Here is a 24,075-nt window from a genome sequence, read left to right on the forward strand (position 1 = left end):
TGATCTGAACTGAAGGATTTTAATATGAACATACATTCCTATCTATTTATTGCAAGGCCAAGTTAGAAAAAGTCTAATAGGTCATTTCACTCACTATTTCTACAGTGATAATGACTTTTCCATTATTTTTTTTTCAAAATTAGATATTGATGCCAAAGCAGCAAGCTTTTAAATACAGTAACTGATATAATGAATATCATCAATATGCATTCAAAATAGTCTATTCATGTTTAGAAATGTTTTTGCTTTAATTTTGTTTTTTTTTGCATTCACTTTAATATTAGCTGTTTCTTGTAGTGTTTTACACTTGGTCATTGTGCAAATGAAGGGGGGTGGGGGGAAAAAGCAGAAATTACTGCCTGATATTGAATCAGCAGTTGGGTTCATATGCTACAGGATACTAGAGGGCACAAAGCACTAATAGGCACCTAATCAATACAAGCTCAAGACCTGCTTATCTTAGTCTTCCCAGTGTAAGGGTAAAAATAATGAGAGACAGAAATCGTCAGAGCTCCAAGCTCAGACCTTGGAGGTTGAAGCCTATGTCAAAAGCTGCAGTTTGAGGACAACTGTGGCCATTGGTCTTTTCCAGCTGAATTTAGGGACCCCTTCTGAATTCTGGAAAAGAAAGAAAATTCAGTGTTTAGGTTGGTTCACTTTGAAATCATGTCTCAAGACCAAATTTAAATGATTTTACTGTTGTTTTAATTTTATAACAAATGAATCATTTCAAGCCAAGCTAAAAAAGTTGTATTTTTTTTTTCCACAATAAAGGCAAATTCTGTGAGTCAGAAAAAAAAAAGACACTTGACCCTTTTTTTTTGTTTTGGCCTTCTGACCATGGGTCAGATGTTGGTCAAGCTCTCTTCTTCATTCCTTCACATCCTTCCCTGCCACAATTATTGTCTTACTGTCTCTGTGCCTTCCTGCCCTTCTGCTCTCACCTTCTTCCCGTGCTGTTATCTTTCCCCCTTTGTGATTTCTTCTCTTTCCTATCTAGTTTTAGACGTGTTTTTCTTTTTGGATTTCCCACCCAGCAGCAACAGCTCTGCCATTCCTAATTCAATCCAGTGTAGCATCTTAGCACCTTTTAGCAACATATATGTTCTCCAGACACAAGGACTCTGTATCACAGGCATATACACAAATTTGGCTGAGTTTATTGCCAGGGGAGCACAGAAAATAGGAGAGGTTTGTGTGAGGGAGCAGTTGCCAAGTAGATTTTGGCTGCTGCCACAGTAGGGTACATCATGACTCTGTCGTATCAAAGGAATGCCAATCTCTAAATTCCCTGAAAATAGTGCAGCTGTAGCTTAACTTGAATGCCCTTCGTCTATGACTGCAGCCAACCTGACATGAGCAGAAAAATAAATCTTTCTGTCTGTGTGTATCTCTCTCTCCTCCTAGCTAGCTAACAGTCTGTAACACTTAGACCAAGATCTTTTCTCAATCATTTTTAATCTCTTGCTTTTATCCCCTAGGATTCTCCTTAGTCACAACTCAACTTCACAGGCTGGGGGTTGACCTGCTGGAAAGCAGCTCTGCAGAGAAGGACCTGGGAGTCCTGGTGGGCAACAAGTTAAGCATGAGGCAGCAGTGTGCCCTTGTGGCCAAGAAGGCCAAGGGTATGCTGGGGTGCGTTAGGCAGAGTGTTGCCAGCAGGTGGAGGGAGGTGATCCTGCCCCTCTCCTCAGCCCTGGGGAGGCCTCACCTGGAGCACTGTGTCCAGTTCTGGGCTCCCCAGTACAAGAGAGACGTGGCACTCCTGGAGAGAGTCCAGCGGAGGGCTCCAAGGATGAGGAGGGGACTGGAGCATCTCTCCTATGAGGAAAGGCTGCGAGAGCTGGGCCTGTGTAGCCTGGAGAAGAGAAGACTGAGAGGGGATCTCATCAACGTGTACAAGTATCTGAATGGGGGGTGTGGAGAGGATGGGGCCAGTCTCTTCTCCGTGGTGCCCAGCGACAGGACAAGAGGCAACGGGCACAAATTGAAGCACAGGCAGTTCCATCTGAACCTGAGGAAAAAATTCTTCACTGTGAGGGTGACAGAGCATTGGAACAGGTTGCCCAGAGAGGTAGTGGAGTCTCCTTCCCTGGAGATATTCAAAACCCGTCTGGATGTGATCCTGGGCAATATGTTCTAGAGGACCCTGCTTGAGCAGGGAGGTTGGACTAGATGATCTCCAGAGGTCTCTTCCTCAACCATTCTGTGATTCTGTGAAATCAGAACATAGTAAGCCCACCAGCTGCATTACTACTTTGAACCAACCAATTCCGCCCAAACTACTGGCTAGTTGTAAGCATGTTTTCAGGTTGCTTTTAATTTGTTTTTAAAATATACTTAATTTTCCATCCTTTCCTAAGTATGCAATCAATTCACTCCTAAAACTCCATTTTTATTCTATCCCGCTAATCCAATTTTTCATAATTTCTCTAGACTATGATAAAATCCACAAATTGCAATTCACGAAACAGCATAGCAAAAGCTTTAGGAAATGGCAGCGCTGTTAACTTTCCCCTGCCTTTCACACTGCTAAAGGAGGATCAAAGGGACAGAGGCACCTGCGCAGCAGTGGTGTGCTGCAGGAGCACACTGGGGCACTACAGTTGCCTCTGAGGGGAATACGTGGAGTTAGCTATGCCTGGTCATAGTATTATTAGCTAATATTAATAAAGTGACCCAAACCATAGTGACTTAAATCCTCTTTTTTTTTTTTCATTTTTGAAGAAATCTTGCACCATCATCATGGATGGTAAGTACAGCATGTCTTTACAAGATGAATACTCTAAGTATTACAATGGGCTTTTCACAAAGGCACGCTGAGTTAGGAAATGAGCTAACTGGCCAGCTAGTATGTTTAGCTGGTGTTACAGACATGGTAGTTACTGAGAAACGTTATAATAAACCATATGAAATGTAGGCACTATTGAACAGACATTCTGTTTTAGTGTTAAGGCCCTGTGGCATGGGGAATTAGAGAAGCTTTGTTACCAGCTCTTAATGAGAATTACGAGGCAGAAAACTGTTTGCTGTTTGGGAAACCCCTGACAAATACTTGCTTTTTGGTCTGTTTGAATATAATTTGTTTTTAAAGTATCAGGTTATGAAACATTATTTTGACTAGGTGACTAAATAGCGGGAAAACTATAGTTAAAATGTATTGAGCAAGGGCCTTAGCATAGCCTGACTGTATTCATATAACCTGGAGAGTAAAGCTGAGGCAGCAGCAGGACCGTAAGGAAAAGATGTAATTTCTATCTTGTGTGAATGTTGAGGTTTCCATAGACAGTCGATCTCTATACTGCTGTGCCCCTTTGGTAGTACAGTGACAAAACTTATTCTGGCTTTTGGTGAGAAGGGCTAGAAATTTTCTGCAGAAGCTAATGAGGACAGTGGCAGGGCACCCTTCTGGCTGAGCTGAAATTACTGCAGCCTGCTCCCAATTGGACAGAAAGGTTCGCCAGGGCCAGCCCTGCTGCCCAGCACACGCTGGGCTGAAGTTGGTGGTGGGGACAGGGGTGTACTCCAAACAAACTAGGCCAGTTTGATGTGTGCTGGGACGTGACGTTACGAAGGCGGTAGAATACCTAGAAGAGAGAGCCCACAGAGGGACGCTGGTCAGCCAAGATCCGTTAAAAATGTATGGTGTGCCATCACCACGTCACAGCTGAGAGGACTGCTACCACCTTAAACTCTTTAAACAGCAATTGTAAGGGCTCATCTAACAAGGCCCTGTCCTGAAAATGTGCCTGCAGAATTCCTGCAACTGTATTACATATTTTTTTCCTGAATCCCCAGGTTGGGTCGGTGACTCTGGCAGGCCTCTGATGGAGCTCGTGAAATGCTAATCAGGCTGCAGCACATTGAGCAGAGGGAACAAAGCTGACTGTTCTGCCCTGTAGCCAGAAAAAGAGAGCATGCCAGCAGATATTACCATGAATGGAGTCACACAAGACTGGTGACATCCTGTCCTGACTCAGTTTTGCAGTGTCTATATTATGGCATTTTAATGCAGCATGACAGGATGTCACGGTACAAACCTGAAAGCACTGTGGAATTAATCTGTGCCATTCTGCTCCTCCATTCAGTAACAGAGCTGATTTCTTCCTCCCCAAATGTAACCACTCTTGTTTTGCAGTGGTGTAGGAGGGCTGTGAAATGCCAGTGTTTCAGATTTGATGCAATTTTGCACCCCCTTCATCAACCTCTAGTGTTAATAGAAAAAAGGACACCCCAGAAGTGAGACTGAAAATAAAATCTTATTTGAAGTCAAAACTCTAGTTGGAGAGTTTGGAGATTTTTACCTACTAATTTGACCTAGGCTTTTTAAGATTGCCTTCATTTACTGCAGCAAAATCCCAACAGCTGGAGCACTGCCTCTAGGGCAATGTGGAATGTCCATCACTAGTCAGCCTGGTGTTTCCTGGACCATGTTCTGTGAATTCTCCTTTCTTCACTATGTATAGGGATAAGGAAGAGGCTGAAAGCATCCCCTCTCAGAAAACAACCCACAGTCCTAGGGGTGAGGCTATGAAAGATGCTTCCTATTAGGAGCAGTGAGGGTGTAGTTAACAGATTTAGGATACAGCTTGAAAAAGTTGCTAGCAGAGTTGTATGACTTGGCTTCTTCTGGACTTGATTTTCTAGGAAGTTCCTTGCTACTCTCTGCCTTATGTGCCTGCCCTATCTATAATGTAATGGTAAATAGATCTGGAAGATGGCTATGCTAATGTGATTGATTTTTTTTCTGTGTTTATTTCAGAAAATAATCCTACCACCAAAGCATCCTGTACTACATTAACATCAATATCAGGTAAGAGCTCAAATTAACTATTATCTGGTACTCTGAAGTTCCCGTTACCTTTTTAATTTTCAGCTTTTCCAACCATTGAGAGAAATCAGGTGAATTGCTTCATCTAAGGTGACTGTAGAACACTCTATGTCTTTGCCTGGGATTCTCATTTAATTCTGTTAAGAAGAATAAAGGATTGAGGGTTCTTAGTGTAGAGAGGGTTAATTGGAGCAGGCTGGGAGGGTTTTTTGGTTTTGGGGTTTTTTTTTCTAGATGAAAAAGGCTTAAATTCTATGAGTTTATAGGCTCTCAAGGAGTGGTTAAAGTGTGATCAGGTATTAGCAAAGTTAGCTGAGACTTACAATTCAAGAGGTTGTGAGACTGAGAACCTGGAAAATGGCACCAGCTATCCAGCTAGGGGTATGGCAGCAGAGAGTTACTGATCTTGACAGGATGGAAAAGGACCTGGGCTTAAAGAATAAGGAGTTATGTAATATTTGACAACACTGGGTCTCAATTAATATGAGAGTATACATGTGCAGAAAGCTGTCAGTTGCAAAAAGGCTATTTGCAACTTCTTAAAACCACTGATGCTGTGGTTCACATTTCATTGATTATTGATGTTTTTATCTGTACCAGTGCTATCTATTTCAGAAGGTGCATTCTCTCTCTTTTGTTTGTGATTGTTTTAACTAGGTCAAACTTAAATTCCTAGTACTATGAAAAGTTAACAGAGAAACTCTCTGGCTCAGATGGTGAAAGTCTGTGCTTCTGGCTTATATGTTCAACCTACACATTCGGTTCCCCTTATTCTGTGCCTTCGGACCTATTAAAAGTTAATATTGATTACGTTTCATACATGTGAGCTAATTATCAACTCCTTTATTAGTCTGAATGTTGAAGACGCTGCTGTATTTAATAATTGATACATGTGACACAGGAAAACTTGGAAGTAGGACTGGATTTTCTGATAACCAAAGGCACCAATGAATCTGTTGCGGAACTGATAGCACTGGGATTATAATGATGTATATAGCTGAATGGAGTAATGGAGATGAATAAGATGTAGCCAAGTGAAGTAAGCATATGTTAGGGTTACTGTAGTAGGGTTACTGTAGTCCTTTTCCAATTGTGTTGCAGTTCTCTTATTCTTCAAAAACCCAGATATTTACATCTGTTTCAAACATGTAATGAAGGTCCAACGTAACACAGTCGATGATCTCTTCAGATGTTTCGCTGAAATTTGCCTGACAGCCTTTTGTCTCACAAGGGAAAGTGTTATTGTTGTTTATGCCTATGAGAAAAGTCTCAGAAGCAACCTATGAGAATAAAACATTTTGTGAATGCAGAACATGTTCTCAGGAAGGTCCAGGCCATTCTTTGAGGCATTGCTCTTCTAGGTGAACAGCCAAGAAACCAAGAGTAGAGGAAGAGAGTATGATCAAGTATGTTTTAAAAGTTCTGGTGCGAATATTACATTTAGGAGTACTAAAATCATGTGAGGGAAAACAACGAGCCATGATTTGCTTCTGTTCTATCATTTTCCCCATCTATGAAAAGACAGCATGACGTATGTTGGGTTGTTGATAAGGATTGAAATGAGCCTCTGTAGCTGACTATAGCATTTTCTGTTTGTATTAGATTACATAACTGAAAGCTGGGCTGTTCAAATAATTTTCTTATGTTTTTCCATCCTGGCCACTTCAACAGCAGGTTGGCCAGTCCATTCCCTTGGCTGCATGCGCAGGGGAACGTAGGAGCTGCAGTATGCCACCCATGTGCTGTGAGACACACCGACATAAAACTTTCCAACACCTTTGCAGTGTCTGGCCAGCTCTGCTCCCCTCCTTCTGCACCAGCAGCTAGAAGTTATCCCTACTGCATTTGGGAGTCCTTTCCCCTCCTCTCAGCCTCCAAATCTTGCCACTCTGTAGGATAAAATAGAAAACTACGATGAGCCACAGTATAAAGGGCACAGAGTTCACCACTGGGAATATCACTCAACAGCGAATATTATTCCTCTCATCGAGGATTTCCTACACTTCTCTGCACACCTCAGAGAAAAGCCTGCCAGGGGCTCTTTTTTCCCAGAAATCTGAGTGTAGAGGAGGAGAATGGAAGGCACAGGGAAAGTGGATCTGGGAAAGCTAGCTAGCAGAAAAACTGAACCGGGGCTTGAGGTGGTCAGCACAGACAAAAGAAAAAAGCTCCAGCAAGGTTAGACAGAGTCTCTTTCTCCTCAGTCCTTTACCTGTAATATATAAGCTGTGTTCCTGCATGTCACTCATACTTCTTTCTGTGGAGTTTACGTCCTTCTTCCTTCTAAATGTAGTAAAGCTGTGATCAGAGGTCCAGTCCAGCAGCTCGGCTAACCCATCCACCCATGCCAGGCTCCTTTCCCCACATCTCTCCACTTGGCATTGTCATGCCAAGCCCCTTCCCATACCTACCAAACAGCAAACACCTCTTCCCTAGGGCATGCCTTGAGGGTACAGCTGCTAATTTTCAGTGAGCAACTTGCTGGTTGTGTACAGGCCAAATCCTCTCTGTGATACAAGCTGTGTGTACTTTGCATCTTCTTTAAAAAAAAGTCATTAAGAAAACTCTCTTAAGAGTCAGACTACAAAGAGACATTCATTACCTTTTTGCAAGAAAGTAGCTAGAGCTATGCAATGTTTATTTATGTGTGATAAAATAAATCAATAAACCTGAATGCCTTTCCTGCACTAACGGAAGCTGAGAAAACGTCCGCTTCACCAGTGACAACATTGCAATCACCAGTACCGACAACAACTGCAAGAGAAGTTAGAAATGAATCCATCACAAGCAGTAAGTGAAAATTTCTTTGCACCGCTTGTTGATACATATTGTGTGGAGGGGGGAAAAAAAAGAAAGAATCAAATGCTGATCAGAAATTTAAGAAGCAGTGCCTCTTGGCCTGGAAATTTGTTTTACAGATAATGAATTCTATGGTGAAATCTTACGGGTGTACACAGTGGCTCTCTTCTGTCCGATTCAAGACAGCTCTAAAGCAAAGTCTTATAACTGCATTACCAAAGGCTTGTGTTCAGTGGAATGACCCATCTAGGGGATGTGGGCATAGCTTCTCTGCAGAACAGGGAGGAACCCTTTTCATTTTGAGCTTCAGTTTAAATTAAATATTCATTTGATAATCTGAGATTAGACTGCAAGCAGGCCAATAGGTAGTTTGCACATGCATGTGTATGCAAAAATTAATCAAATAACTTTAATGTATTTCCTTAATTAGGCGCCACCCTTTCTTCAACTAATGCTACACAACAAACAACACAAGGTACAACACCACAACCACCAGTAAAAACGTCCCCTGCAGCAGAAGATAAAAGTAACAGCACGACAAACAGTAAGTGATAATTCCATTGAACCATTTCTGATTCATTAGAAGCTACAGCTCTGAAAAACAGTGTGGAGCAATAAGAAGAGATCAAAGAGGGTAGTTTGGGTTCAGAGATTTTGAGAAACATAGCTCTTCCTCTTACAGTATTACATGTCCTTAATGAATCTTGCCCAAGAATCTGACACAAGGAATACTATACTTCTAATGTGTAGAGGAGGCGAGCTGGAGCCATTACACAGGATTTGAATCTCCCTGTAACTGGAGAGATGAATTTGGAAGAGTTTTAGCTTTTCTTTCCTTCTGTTTTTTTTTTATATTTAATAAGTATTTAATTAAAAGGAAATGACTTTATATGATCAGAATGGTATCAAAGCAGCCTCTTTGTTTTACATATATATCTATATATTCAATGCTAGAGTTAATTATATTCTATATTATATTGAGTCATAGTACTGAAAGCAGAGATGTGGTACTAATTACCCTGTAGCAATCTTAGGAAATACTTTTGTTCCCCTTAAATCTTCCGAATAACATCTCCAGTGCATCAGAATCCAATCTCTTTGTTGTCTGTGAACTACAAGATAAATGTTTGCTTAAGCCTTTTTCTGAACCAGAGCTTTCAAATACTCCTTTTTTTTTTTTTATATTTAATTGACTAAAAAAATTAAGACAGAAATACTGTAGATATTTCACTCAGCAGTCAGTGGTGTACCGACGTTCTCCAAATCAACATTTAGAGCATATGTAGACGTGACAAATGATTAGAATTTGGTTTCTCTTTGCTTGGTTCCCTTATCTGAAAAGTGAGCCCTATTAGTAGACTGCTTGCATGCTTACTCTGTCCAAATACTCTTTTAAAACCATCCCTCATGGACCTGACCCTGTTCACTGCCTACAGAGCAATTTCTCTCTCACATAGTGGTTACATCTTCTGTTAACGCAGCTTTCCTGCTGTGGTTTCATAGGGAATAGTCTGATCATTAGTCTGCACTCTTTTGCATTTTGGCTTGCCTTTACATGCTAGTATTGGTGAATCACAGGATACGATTTGGCCAGTGCACAAGCTGGTGAAGTGATGTTGAAGGCCACAAAGTATCTTTTTAAGTTTGTACTTGTAATCGCGTAAGCCTGTCAGGAGTCCACGCAGCAATACATTATGAGTGCAGTTTCTAGTTCTTTAGGTTTGACAGAGGTTCCTGACTTGCGGGTATCAGATCGGTACAGCCACCTGGAACTAAATCTTACTGACAGGCAGAGCTCCTGGCAAGGGAAGAAATGTTAATAAGGAACGGCATGCCTGCCTGTGCAGCTTAGTTCCAGGCACTGCTCTGAACCAATACCCGAAAAAGTCGGGTGTAGGTCAAATTACAAACCTCCTGAATGTTGTAAAAAAGGATTTTCCTGTGGGTGGTATAGTCCACCATGAAAATATGCATTCATGTGGAGATGCAAGCTTCAGCTGCAAATGGCCACAGGCATAGGTTCTGCAAGTAGGATGGCTCTGGGTGTGAAGTTTTGATCAAAGCCCTTCTTTCCTGTTTCTGTTCTTTTCCCTTTCCACCAGCCAGCATTCAGTCTGTCTCTGGTTGCTTGGATTGTAACTTACTTTTAAAGCCCCTTATTTATACCAGAAAACAAAAACTGAATAAAAATGGTTGATAAATGAACCTAAAAACAGAAGGCTATGTCTGCACTACTGACCTGATTCTCATACCTCTTGAATAAACAGGAACATTGAGTAGGACCCGGAGAACTGGCCCAGGTTAAGGGACTTTGCAATATTTTCATTCAGTTTTAAGAAATATTTGGAAAAACTGTGTGTGTGAAAACAAGTGTTAGTGTTTTAAGACAAAAATTTGTCCTGCCTTGCAAAAAGGTCATAGCCTTGGCTTCAGCACAAAGGAGTGGAACAGGACACTGTAGGGGCTTTGCAGATGTATGGCCAGCCCTTGTGGAATGCAGATAGGTCCCAGGACTGCTGTATGGCTGGCTTGGCTACAGAAATCTGTCTGCTTTCACAGGCCGATTCGCCCCACACGTTGGCACTTTGAAATACTATTGACTTTGTTGTCCAGTTCCAGGCTGTATGTACATCTGCAATAGCAGTGCAGGGCAGGGGGAAAGTTTCTCACTGAAGACAACATAGGCCTGGCAAGACTTCTGCTCTTAAAAGCAGAAGAGAGAACATAAAAGTTGGCCACTATCTCTTTTTTCTCCATAGCACTCAGCTTCTCCTCTCTTTTGTTGGCATTATGGAACTGAGGTAGAAATTGAAGGTGCCTTTACTACACCTGATTTTTAATAAAAGTCAGACATTTCTGTTGTTTTCTAATGGAGGCCATCACTTTCCCCGCTTCAGCCCTTGCTAAGAGCTTCAGTGAATGATCACGTTCACACACCAGAAATTTGACAGGGCTTCCTGTCTCTGCTACTATTTCTGTGGCTGCCGTCACCTTTCATTACAGATTCAGAAAAAGCCCCCAATGCTCCATACTCTGTGAAGTCACGGAAAGGACTTTTTTTAATCTTCAGTATTCTTTCCTTGCACGGGCCATAAGTACAGTCTCTTCCTCTTTCTGTTCATGCCAACGATTAAGCTTATTTATTAATGTGAGAGATGTAATCCACTAGTTCACATTTAGTCAAAAGAACGTTGTCACTTGTTTTGGGGTCTAGACTGCACACGAATTTTAAATGGTTTTACTCCACAGCAAGTTGCATCTGCAAACAAGAATACCTATCTTGGGATACTTAGAGCTAACAAAGAGAATATAAACCAAAACGGAACAAAACATTTCTATATTCTTCCTCCCCTGCATATGGAGCAGCCAGCTCATTTAAGGCCTGTGCTCAAAGCATTAAGTTAAGAAGAAAGAGTGGATTTTTTGAAGATGTGTTCCTGCTTTATCTCAAGCCAGTCCCCTGGATGGTGATACCTCCAGGAGAGGTGCAATGAAATATTAAATATTAAAAAATGGGAAAAGGAAACAGCAAAAGAGATACTTTTAAATGAAACTCCTGGTAATTAAAAGTGAAACTTTACTTCAGTAAAACTACTGGAAGAGTAAACATAGGAGTTTTAAAGAGGGTTATGGTGACCATGTGTTGCACAATTGTCCTTAGGTCATTACTGCAAGCTATGGGTATGCTTAGCCATTCTAAAACACTGAGTCTAGACGGCTGCTAAGAAGTGTTAGGTAGAAAGATGTTTTAAAACACTTTTTTTTAAAATTCTCATTGCTTTTTTGCTCATCAGAAAATATGAAGCTTGCAAAATGGCAGATACAATCAGCTATTAGTGTTAACCTTAAAACTGAGAACTGCTTGGTTTTCTCAGTAGACAATTTCCAGTCCTCTGAGCGGGCATGGAGGTCCATTGGTTTTGGTACTCTGAGATTTTTTTAAAGCTTTCATTAATGCATTCATTAATGCAAAAGTTTTCTCAGGCTATTGATTGCAGATTGGAGGTCTATATGTGTTTTTTGCTTAGGGTGTGGGGTCTCTGGGGAGGTTTAGTCCTCCTTTTAATGTCCAATGATGTCCTTACACTACAGGTTTATTATGGATCATGTGTGGTTTCTTCTGCCCTGTAGAGGTGTAGCCTTGATTCTCTGGTTGGCCAAGCAGCATGTTTGCATATGTACAGATGTTTATAATCTCTGTACTGTGCAGTCACTTGCCATTTATTTGAAGTAGGTTTTGATGTCAAAGATAGTTAGCTAAGAGCCTGCTGTAAGGAAAATTAAAAGTACTGTTGGAAAAAACAAAATACATGTGAATTATATGTAGATTAAGTAGGAAATCATACTAAGATCAAGTGAGGGCGTGTGTTGAATTTCAACTGGTTAAAAAAATGAAAGACTCTCAGATCATAAATAGTAAGGAAAAACCTGAGGCTCAGACAGCAGCTTTGCAGAGCAGCTTCAGGTTCTCCCTTGTTGATTTATCTGTTTGACAAATATGTGTGGAGAACAGTGGTTAACACATTGTCATTTATCTTATCAAAATATCAGCAGGGAGAGCTGCATTATCACCAGGGAGTTCTGTGACTGCAGCAATCAGCCTGATTCGGACAGCTGTTTTACAATATTTACAGCTTTACAATTTTATTCATAAGCAGCTATTGACAACGAGCCCATTAAACGATGATGTGACTGCTTCTGCAGCAGCAGCCACCCTCCTCTGCTGTGCTGCTTTTCTGCAAATCCAGGCCCCCCCCCCCCCGTCAGGGAGGCAGAAATCTCTGCTGCAGCTGGCTGAGCTGGAGCATGATGAATTACTGCAGGGATGTGTCAGTGGGGATGGCAGAACTGAGTCACCGCGTGCTCACACAGAGTTCCCTGCCTATTCCAGTGCAGAATGTGAGCACCGCAGTAACGGCTTACACTGTCTCCTGCTTTTGAGATCAAGTTAAACCTTGCATAGGTTTGAGTTAGGGAATTTAGCAAAAAGGCAGATTTCTAGCAGGCGCACTGTGCTTTCAGTGCTTCTGTTGCAATGGCTGGATATGGATGCTTCTGTTCCCATAGACTTTTGGCACAGAAGCTTTTCAATCTACTGAATGTGTTGTTGGTAGAGCCTGTACTGTGTATGAGGCATAAGGCCTGGATGCTGCTTAAGTGCCACTTCAAAGCCACAAATCAGCAGAAAATTAAGTTGCTAGGATTTAATCGTACAGTTGTATAGTGGAATTAAGGGACCCTTCCTTGCGAGGCTGCATTTTTCATCTCAGGAGTGGTAAAAACTTGCACACAGAATTTTGTACCATAGCAGGTTGATTTTGCCCCTTGACATCAGGAATGGGAGTCTGATCTACAGTCCACTGAAATAAATGCAAAAAGCTTCACATCAAGCCGTAGGTAAAGACATAAGTCTTATCTGGTGCTATCCATAAGTAGCAGGAAGAATTGCACCCAAATCAAATTAAAAAATAAAATGAAAATGAGATCATCCCTTCCCTCCCCTCCGGATCTCCTACTGAGGAATATACAGTGTACAGCACATGTTCCCGAGAACAATCTGTTCTCACAGCTCCTAAACACAAGCGGAGTGCTTAGAGCTGGGCTGCTGCCAGGATTGACAGGACGTGGAGAACGTGTGATCCCGATGGGAAAACAGCTCTCCGTGCGGTTACAAGACAACTGGCTGCCTCCCTCCTCATTTCTCCCACACACCTGATTATTTTGCGCAGTTTGCAAAGCATATTTGTGTTTGAATGTCTCTGTGCCTGAAGGATTACCGCTAGCCTGGCTTTCTCTTCATTCTCCTATTGCAAGCTTTTACTGACTTGCTCCTCTGATGAGGGAGCCACAGAGGGTTACTGTTATTATGTTTACAAGCCTGTACATATTGGGGGGGGGGGTCTCTTCTTTTTTTAAATTGGTTTCAGGTTAAAATTCAACATTTAAAGTTTGAGTCTGAAGTAACTGCAATAAGAAACAAAAGTGAAAAAGGTTGTGTTTAAAGATTCATTCACCACTTCCATGATGAGAAGTCTACAGGTGTATCTGACCTGATTGTCTCATTGCCAGCTACACAAGCATATGAAACACAATCAGCACAAAATGGGAGTTTGGGTGCTTCGTCTACTAAGGGACCCTCCTTGCCTCCTACAACTGCTCTACAAAAAACAACTTTTGCTCCTGAAACCTCAAGTAAGTCTTGAAAACATATACTCTATTTCCTTATCCAAATGACTGAAAAGATGCAAATAATTTTGAACTCATTTGTCATGTATTGTCCTGGAATAATGGCTCCTCCTTATTTATGCATGATGTGATGATGAATCCATGTCATCTAGCTATGAAGTAACAATTAGTAATGGGCAAACTTCAAAAGATTCAGTTTGGATACTCAATGTCATTACAGGATATAAATTATAAAAGATAATAGAAATCCTTATACATGCTGCATGTGGTCATTGTGTAGCATTCACTGCCAGAGGAGGTCATTGAGATAAATCCTCTGGCTGCAAAGCAGAGGAAAACAGCTATAATTTTTATGACTGTTAATAAATCTGGATGGCAAGCTAATGCATATTACCAATTAAATGACATTGTTCAAAGTACAACATGGTCACATGCAAGGTCAAAAAATATCAATCCTTCTCAACTCCAGTCTAACTTTATTGTTTTGCTGGGTGTGTTTATCCAGTAGGCGACTTTGTGGCAAAGGCAGATGCCAGGTCATAAGAGTGATAATTTATTATGCTTCCCTCTGCCTGAACTTGGCTAGATTTTGAAGATTAATAAATCACTCACTCAGGTTTTCTTAAGGTCTCTCACGCCCTCACTTAGTACTTGCTCTCAGCTACACGCGCTCTCAGCTAACCCCAATGAGGACACTGATTTCGTTTTTGTGTCCTAGTTATTATCACACAACATCCTCCAAGAGACGTAAGACCCTTTACAACTGTCCAGACTTCTGTGTGGGGGAGCTAAGCATGGAAGACAAGAATGGGTCCTCCGTAACGTTTTGTGATAGTTAAACGGAGCATGGCAAATATGTGTGTACTGCGATTTTCTTGTAGAGGATGGGACTGGGTATAAAACAGCAGTAATATCATATGCTTAGTACATACTGAAACAGTTAGGAGGGCACTAAAAGATATAATAATAATAATTTTAGAAAAGTTGGGTTTTGTTCATTTTTAATCCAAGGCCACTGATTTGAAGGGGAATCTTTACAATTATTTTAATAAGTCTGTGCCCCATAATACATATATTGTGAGCTGTAGTTACCTGAGCGTCCTGTTATCTTTGGTGTCTTTTGGCAGACACATACAGTATGGAAACTTTTCCCTTGGTACGTTGCAATAGGGCAATATCTTACAATATTTTAATGGAAGGTTCTTCCCCTGCACACAGGTAAATTCTTCAGGTTAAAATGAAATTGTAATACATATATACCTACGGATCATGTGTATTGAATTACCTGTTATATTATTTGTACAATTATATTCTACATTTAAAATTTCTCCAGAAAGCTTTACATCCTTCCATGGGTCTGTTTGTGAAAGTCATCATCTTACTCAGCTCGCTTTGCTGTAAAACCAGTAAATCTTCATTAGCTCAGAGACTATCCAAGAAGCCAGGACTCTAATTGCCTTGCTGAGAAAGAAAGGGACCATCTATCCTGGGCCACTCAGTCCAGGTCCGTGGCATAGCCAGTACTTTGATTTCCCATAAAACTGCTGTTTCAAAATCACTTCCTCACTCACCAAGGCTTCCACGTTCATACCTTCCCTGTCTCCTCACAGAACCAGCTCCAGGTTTCTTTCATCTTAAATATTCAAGAAATCCCTTTACTCATCCTGATGAGTTAGGTAGCTTATCGCTAATGGGTGCACCTTTAGACCATCCCTGCTCCCTTTTTCCATGTGCACGTTAAAGACTTAAAATTTTTTAGCTCACTCTGAACAAGTTTCACCTCACATGTGCAATTGCTCAAGGCCAGAGGAAGCCACAAACAGCACCCTAATAACTTTAAAAATATTGCAAGTGTGGAGCCAGTTGTTTTGTTTTGCACTAAGACTAGAAGAACGCTGCATATCTCACTGAGATTAGATTTTTATTCTGCAGCTCTGTAAAATTTTGTGTTCAGGTGCTTCTCTAGGGACATGGATATCTTTTTGTTCACCGGAGCAGAGGCTGGTATTCAAAAGGGGCTCACACTGCAGCCTTTAGGGGATAGCAGAGCTTGGAAGCTGAAGGCACAGCTTCTGTGTGGGAGCTCAGGGGAACACAAATTAGTGCGAAATTGGTACAAAACAGAACATTTCTGTTTGATTTGCTCAACCAAAATATTTCAGCTGGCTATCCTCAATCAAAAAGAATATATTTAGCTTTGAGGCTATTTTCCACCAAAAAAAAAAAAGTCATTTCTTTGAAAAATTCCTTTATTGCTGAGGAAAGAGAAAAAAGCACGTTTTGAGGAGAAATTTCCAGCCAGCCATATCAGAAAGATCAGGGTGTGGGAGGAGTGCCACAGAGAGCTGGAGAGCAACTGAAATGAGTGGGGAAGCCTAGGAAAGAACTTGGAGAAACATCAGAGAACAGTATTGCTGTATTAGAAAGACTGAACCAGCCAGCCACGGAGGAGGGGGCTGCTTAGTGCTCACCCAGGCTACAGAAGGGAATAAAGACTGTTTTTTAGCAGAGGGCAGCAGGCATGCATGCCCTTGACACACACACTGCTTTGACTTTAGCTGTGTCTGTCATGTATAATATACCTCCTACCCATTCTCTACCTCCACAAAGGAATGCTTGCTAATATCCTTTTGTTTAATTAATGAAAAATTGGAGATTTAATGGATCCATCAGAGTCTAAATACATCTGAGAAGCAACAACTGTAGTAGCTTTTCATTCTGTGACCTAAACAACAAAAAATTCATAAAGGAGTATTAAAGTTCACCCGGTAGGGTGTTAAGATCAAATGATCTATTATAATAAACTGTCAGATGAATCAACCTGCTGCATCTATTGATAACTTTATTGCACTCCTCAAATTATAAATCCTACTCACTTGATTCACAGGAGGCATCTCCCTAAGAAAACTTCTTACTCATAAGACAAGGAAAGTTTGACTCTTTCTGTGCAGAAACTATATAGGAACTCTGGACAGTGATATTAGGTCAAAATTACTCGCCCTAGCTTCAGCATCCTCACAAAGAGAGATGTGTGAGAATCAAAGAGCTTGGGACACGGACAATGTAGCAAAGTTTCAGTTAATACAGTTACAGATCTACAGCATGGTTAGGATAAGGAGGGGATTTTAAGGTTCTTAATTTTGCTTTAATTTATATTGCGGTATCCTTTCTGAGTAATCAGCCAAATTTATTCATTTGTTTTGCCAGTAAACACAGTTTTGTGTGGCTGCCCTCCAAAAACAGAAGCAGCAAACTGCAGGATATCAAGGCTGTTTAGGTAGCAGACCTCTGAGGACAGAGCAGGGAGAGGTTAGTTACTGGTCTCTCTCTCTACCTGTCAAGCTTCTAACCAGCCCGGAATTGACTCAGGCAGGTATTTTCAAATCAATCCACAGTCGCTGCCAAATTTTTTATCCTTGTCCTCCTTACTGCACAACAAGGACTCAGCACAGCCAGTGTTGTACACCTGACTTTTTCGTGATGAATCTGGAAACTTTCCCAGATTATTTATGCAGAGCATCTACCCCTACCTAACTCCCAGGCCCAAAGGATGTAGTAAGCTATGAACAGACAGCTAGAACAACTACAGTAAATGTGTTAGCAGCAAAATGCTGCCTTTCTTTCTGTCTTTCTCTTTCTGTAGAGTAGTAGTGCATGACCCCACCACCAAGAAGGGCACTTGATGGTTATTTAGAAAATGCAAACTGAAAGCACCTACTGACCTGCTCTGATTAGCGTACTTTGTTTACGTGGCAGGGCTGAGCAATCTCTGGAGCAGAGCGTGAGCTGGCAGCTTGCTGGCATACTGGAGACAGTGTGGGGAGAGAGGGAAGGGCAAAAGGTTTTTCTTCATTACCTGCTTAATTTTTCATGCACTAACAGAATCCAGGTGAGATATCTTTGGATAAGATATTTGTAGTTCTATTGCATATAGACGTGTGCAATTTTTAAGAATAGTAAGGGTCAGAAGGCATCTGCAGTCCCTGAAGGAAGGGAAAGAGGGCTGCTGTCATGTTTACTACCTGCAATCCGCTCTGCCTTCTGGGTTTATAGAAGTGGCGAAAGCCTGGCCAGGATAGCAGCATGAATTCTGGATGTACCTGTGGGTACCAACTGTACTAAGGTCACCTGACACTTCCCATTCAAAGATCCTAATATCACCTGCATACAATTTTGACAAACCTTAAGTCTTCAGGCTGAAACTGGATATCAGCCTTAGTCTTGATAGTCTTTTTCTGTTTATTTATTTATTCTGATTTCAGCCAAGATGGTTCACTTTGTTTGCAATACTGAAATCAAGGGAAAATGTGTTATTACATTAGAATCTTGAGAACTTTCCTTAGGAAAGCTCAACTCTCCTCAGACTTTGGAGAAAAGACTTGAAATTTCATAGAGAAGTGACCTACCTGTAAGACTTGACAAGGACCTCTCCCCACCTCCATGAATACACACGTGCACATACCTGCACAGACACACACACACACACACACAGTTTTACAGTTTGTGGTTTATCAACCATTGCTATATGTTATGATATTTTTTCCATGTGACCCCACTCCTTACAGGGTGCAGGAAAGGCAGTATTCAGGTAATGAACAATCATGTCATATTTCAGTGTTTCCTTAATGCTGGATATGTGTCCTGCTCCTTTCTGTACTGTGTGTTATTCCAAATCTCCTTTGACAGTAGAGTTATTAACTTCCTCAAAGCCTTTCTTTGGATCTTGTCATTAATATTGCCCAAACATGTTATAAGCATTACCTAATGAATCATCACAAAGATCCTCTAGGAGCAAGGTGGCACTACTTTTTGCAGATGGATTGCTGAGATGATAAAAAGCTTAAGGAAAAAATATCCACTGAGTTTTAGGAAGCCAGCATGAGATATAATGTTCCTCCGCAGTACTTAGTATTACTAATATTTAGTATGTTCAAGAAGAGCTCTCACTGCAGACTTCTGAGTGCTTGGCTTTTCAACTTGAATAGGCTTTTTGTGCATATGTCTGATTAAAGTGCAGTTAAAGCTCTGTCACATATATCATTAGCAGAAGTGGTTATTTAGACCCCAGTGGCTCAAGTGATTTCTGTTTTTAATTGTGTCTTAAGAGGAAGAAACACAATGGCACCCATTCTAGTTTTCAACGATTATATTCACAGTAGTAGAATAATGTGTTTAACTCATATTACAGCTCCTATTGTAGGAGCTGTCTTTGTCCAGAGCATCAGTTCACAGCACTGAAAGTGCAGCAAGGGCATAAAAGTAAATTTGTACTCTCTTGAGACCCTAGTCTGATGTGGAGTTGTGTAACCCCGGGCACGCAGAGGAGCTGCTCAACGCCTGCTCTGAGTTATGGCAGCTTTCACCTTGTTACCTTTACTGTTTCCCAACTTGGCACAGCTGCAACGCAGAGGATGTGGTGGTTGGACATGTCCTTCCTAGGAGCTCTCAGTATAAGGTCAATTAAGCTACGTTCCCCACAGTCACCTTGGCAGAAACAAAGACTGAAAAGACCCAGCAATGGGGCTTTTATGGCGCCATCCAACCTGGAGGAGGCTGACCAAACACCTTGATGTACACCTCAAAATAGCAAGCAACTGCTGAGGATATAGTGCCTAAGGGTTGACTTTTTTCCATGGTAGCTTCAGTAATCCAGTATGAGAGGCCTCACCAGCCAGGCAGAGAGCCAGTCACTAGCCCCTGGCAAGAGACGGTCTGTCTTGTACAAACAGATAAATGCTTTGCTGCCAGTTCGCACAGGTGGATACTTTCAAAGACACAGATTAGTTAGGTGCCCAGCTTCCTTTGACTATAGAGTGATCATGGAAGAGATTTAATGGAACATAATAAAAATCACAGTGGGAGTGATGGTTGTCTGTGGCTAGCCTCCAAATATGAAATATTCACAACCTTCTTAATTTCCAGGCATGCTACAGTCTAGACACACAAAAGCAGCAGCACACTAACAAAAGCAGGAATTAGTGTTCTGCACTAAAAATATCTGAAGTGAATGGATCAGCTGACAGTGGTGGGCCAGTAAGCATGATGCAGAGAGCAGTGTAAGGTCCATCCCTTCCTCATTAACAATGTCCGTTATTCCTGCTGCTCGGCAGTCTGTTAACCAAGAACACTAAGATAATTAATGAAGACTCATTTTTAAGAGGATTTGTGACACTTGAAGATGTGTCTCGGTTAGGAATTTGAATTTCTTTTATTAAAACACTCATAATATTTGTCAGTTAAATGCCAGCTGTTCACTCCTTTTTGGTTTGCAGGAGAAGTTTTTTAGGAATGTATCAATTAATTCAGGATTTTCTTCTCTTGAGTGGAATAGCAACCCAGTGTAGGCTGTGCTTTGGATTCTGGTTCCATTTATAAGGGACTTCTGCAGACTGTGATAGCTCCGATTTTTTGAGCTCAGGAACAGTGTCAGCAAGGCTGCCACAAGCAGCTGCCATTCCAGGACAGTGTTTCTTGTGCAGTTAGAGAGTGCATTGCTAGAGCCTGCAAATTTGCATGATATTGGAAACTCTCTTTGCTTTCTTCTCCTATAAGCCAGGACATCTAATATTAAGCTGTTCCTTCTGTTTTATTACAGGTCTTCTTGTGAGCTCCACAGCAGACCCAGCAAGTAAGAGTGACAGAAGGGTTTGATCTTTGCACACTTACTAAGAGAGCTGGTTTGAGTGGGAGGGAGGCAGACTGAGAAAAGGAAATGCTGAGGGAAGTAAAAGGCTCCAAGGGAATTTTCCGATTGAAGTGAAGTGTAATGCTGAGAAGCAGATGAGTGATGCTCAAGTTGTAACAATGACCAACTTTGCTGTGAACTCAGCTGAATGCCATGTTGGACCAGGGGATACCGCAAATAAAAGAGGGCATGAGCACAAAAAAATCAGGCCTAGCGGATCGCATGAGGCAATGGGAAATTGATATAAAAGTAGAGTGTTTACTGAGTAGGTTGTTCTTGCTGGTGGCTCTCATTGCTTGTGCTGTAGTTAGAACCAGCAGTAAGAATTGCCCAGAGTAAGACAGCAGTTTCCTGTGCTAGTGAGCCAATATTGTCCTATTTCCCTTTCTTTGAGCTTCCTTATCAGGAAGCAGTCTTTTCTGTACTGGTCCCTGCAGTTCCTGCTGCTGCTGCTAACAGTTTGTCCCTCCTGTTACCATGATGAATCTATTACTCTAATTAATTGTTATTCTGATCCCAGATCATTCTATAGCTGGCAAATATCTTACAGATTCACTCTGCAGATCCAGAGAATACAGGCAGGATGGGCTGGCTTGCGAGAGAATTTTAACTAATAAAGTAGATAGATGAATTAAAGAATTTTAATTCCTTAATACATTTTATTAATTCAGTAGTGTTTCTTTTTAGCCATTGTATTTCTCATTGTATGTCTCATATAGTCAAAACACTAATGTATGAATTCCTCTTTTCTGCATTACTGACAGCTTGGTCATTTAATAGAGAGCTAGGAAAATAACTTATGGATTAGAATCCTCAGTTTTTCCCTGAGGAAATGTTAGACAAATATGGGGGATACACATTCATGTTTTTCAGTGTAATTCTTTTCTGTTGGTATTTTTGGTAAGTATCCATGATAAGTCATTGCTGTGATAACTGCCTGCTTGCCCTATGTATCCTGTAGTATATCAGGTAAGGTAAGGAATGGGGCAGTAGTATTCCTCTGGGAAATCTGAAGCAATCACATGGAATTATCAATGCATAAGAATTATTTCCATCACCTCCTGATGGCTCACAGATTCCATCCCTGCATTATCGTCTCCCAACAGACAGGCACCACCAGGGAGGTAAATTCTGCTTTAAAGAAACGTAGTGCTTTTTCAGAGATAAGGGCTCAGACAATGATTGTTTCCTATACTAGTGCATCAATAGGTCTCAGCTGAGACTGTATTGTTTAGGCACCTTACAAACACATAGTAAGCGATCATTTCTCCCCAGGAGGTTTCACAACCTTAGACCACACAACCCCAAAAAAAGGAAACAAAACAGAGAAGATAAACAAGCTGCCCAAAATTCACATGGCTACAGAACCGCAGAACAAAAATGAGAACACAGTTCTCACAAATCTTTGCACTATCAGCCAATCCATGCTACATTTTAAGCAGGACAATGTGGCTTCTAGTTATCTGGAAAATCCAGCATACTTGCATATCCAGCAAACCTGTGGAGAAACTAGCCCCGGCTCTTCTCTGCTTTATGCCTCTTGCATCAAGAGACAATGTACTGTTTTGTATTTGAACTGATCAATATGTTTTGAGAATGGAAATAGGGGTGAAAAGAGACTGTTCGGAGAAAAACAGTCTCCAAAACATTCATTGATACTGGACTTGAGTTTAGAATTAGTGCAGCAAGGGGAGAGAGAGTACTCCAGGCTTAGCATTGTTTGTTACAATCATTCAATAGACAAGAATTACCGGTACTGCCTATACAAAGGCTTTCATAAAGAAGATGGGCTTGTAATTCAGAGGCTCAGCATGAAATTGAATCCTGGCTTTCAAAATGGCCCTGGGAAATTGATTTCAGTGACTCAGTTAATTTCATGACTCAGTTTCCACTCATTAATTTGAACTCTCTTCTGGTCTTTGAAGGAGGAACTGTGCATCCCTACGGGTGCACGGGGCATATATGTATACCCGACCAATGGATCAGTGACTGGGACAGAGCCTCAGTGGCTGCTTCCCTGTTATAATTACTTATATGCAAAGAGTTATACTCTCTGCTACTATCTCTGTTTAACAGACCTTCTTCCCCAGGCGCTCTTATTTGAGAGCCACGTCTGATATTATAATGAGCAACAGAAATGTTTGGCCTTACATTACGATGTTGACGTTAGGCATCTAGCTATCCGTTTAACCAGTTGATTGGCTTTTTCAATGGCAGTAAACACAGGTACACTCAAGCCTCCTTTCAATATGGAATATAATCCTGTGTGCTGTGTAATGTTACTAGAGAAGCACAGATGTTTGCTTTTCCCTTTTTCTCTCTTGAAGTTCAGTGGTTCTGTTTTTCTTCAGACTGTTTGCAACAAAGTGTTAAACATCTTGGGTAGTTGATACCTGACTGAAATTCAGATTGGCATGTGAAGACAGAAACACATGCCTTAAAATCCTACCCTAAAAACGTCCCAGAGGCTCCCAACAGTCATTGCTGCCTCCAAACATGGCAGAGAGAGAGTGTACACATGCCTTTGTAACACTTGACTCTCAAGAAAATTGCTAGCTACTAATATTTCAACTCTTTGAGTGTCTTCATTTACTATTAGCTTTTTTTACTATTAATAGTGAATTATTCTGATCTTTCTTCTTTTGGAGACAGGTCTAATTTTCACTCTCTTGCTTATTTATTTGTGTGTCAAGAGATCTCTCTGAAGTTGAACAGTATTTTAACCTCCACAAATTGAACAAGTTTGTAGCTCGTGATCTGTAAGTGAGCAAGCAGATGGTCCTAGGGAAGACAATCCATGTGAAGTGCATATTTCTCCTAAGTCACACTAGAGAAACTTTTCTACCTGCTTGCCAAATTATTCAGGTATTATTAAGAACACATATATCAGTGGAGCATACAATGGCTCCAGAATTGGGGACACAAAAATTGTGTGGGAAGGATAAGGAATGAGAGGGGAAGATGAGCTCTGACAATTATATATTAACCTGACAGGCAATGTTTCTTTTGTAAATCTAGGTTTTGGCAGTTCTGAAAAGAGCTCTGAAAACAAGAAACTGCCAGAGGACACCATCCATTATTCTAGTGAGTGTTCCTACTTTATTGTCAGTCTCTTGAATTTTCAGTAGATCTGTTTGGCTTTAGGTGAGTGATCAGAGTTGCAGAGAAATAAAACTGGCATTTTTATCTTAGTCTTTACCAGACTGTAGACCCTATTACAAACCCATTTTAACTGCCTGTTATAAAACTCCTGTCAAAGAGAAACAGAGCTTAACATGTTGACACCACTCTCACTGGAGGACAACTCAATTATTCTTAAGGACTGAGATCAAAGAGATACAACTGAAAAAAAATCTGAACAGTCATCTCCTGTGAGAGGAGAGACAAGGAAACATGAAAATATTGCTCATATGTTGTTAAGAATATATATTGTCATGGATATATTGTAATGAATGTATTATATGAATATATCATTCATATTGTCATGGGAGGATGGAGGGAGGACTAGGAGGGAGTCTTCTGCAAACTGTTCAAGTAGTAAATATTTGGGTTGTGTATGTTATTTAACATACTG

General features: G+C 41.0%; 1 protein-coding gene across 3 annotated transcripts in view; it reads left to right on the forward strand.

The window, feature by feature from the left end:
• Positions 1–24,075, forward strand: part of EMCN (endomucin) — a 147,350-nt gene that overhangs the window by 102,652 nt on the left and 20,623 nt on the right. For 2 of the 3 annotated variants that reach the window (XM_009689340.2, XM_068942012.1), the window contains 8 exons: positions 1,482–1,567; positions 2,728–2,752; positions 4,763–4,813; positions 7,529–7,621; positions 8,061–8,174; positions 13,700–13,822; positions 20,412–20,444; positions 23,520–23,585. In XM_009689340.2, coding sequence (XP_009687635.2) covers positions 1,482–1,567; positions 2,728–2,752; positions 4,763–4,813; positions 7,529–7,621; positions 8,061–8,174; positions 13,700–13,822; positions 20,412–20,444; positions 23,520–23,585 — 591 coding nt within the window. The remainder of the gene's footprint in view (positions 1–1,481; positions 1,568–2,727; positions 2,753–4,762; positions 4,814–7,528; positions 7,622–8,060; positions 8,175–13,699; positions 13,823–20,411; positions 20,445–23,519; positions 23,586–24,075) is intronic. The other variant, XM_009689341.2, reaches the window with a different exon arrangement.

This window comes from Struthio camelus, chromosome 4 (assembly GCF_040807025.1).
Source record: "Struthio camelus isolate bStrCam1 chromosome 4, bStrCam1.hap1, whole genome shotgun sequence".
In the NCBI taxonomy this organism is placed as follows: Eukaryota; Metazoa; Chordata; class Aves; order Struthioniformes; family Struthionidae; genus Struthio; species Struthio camelus.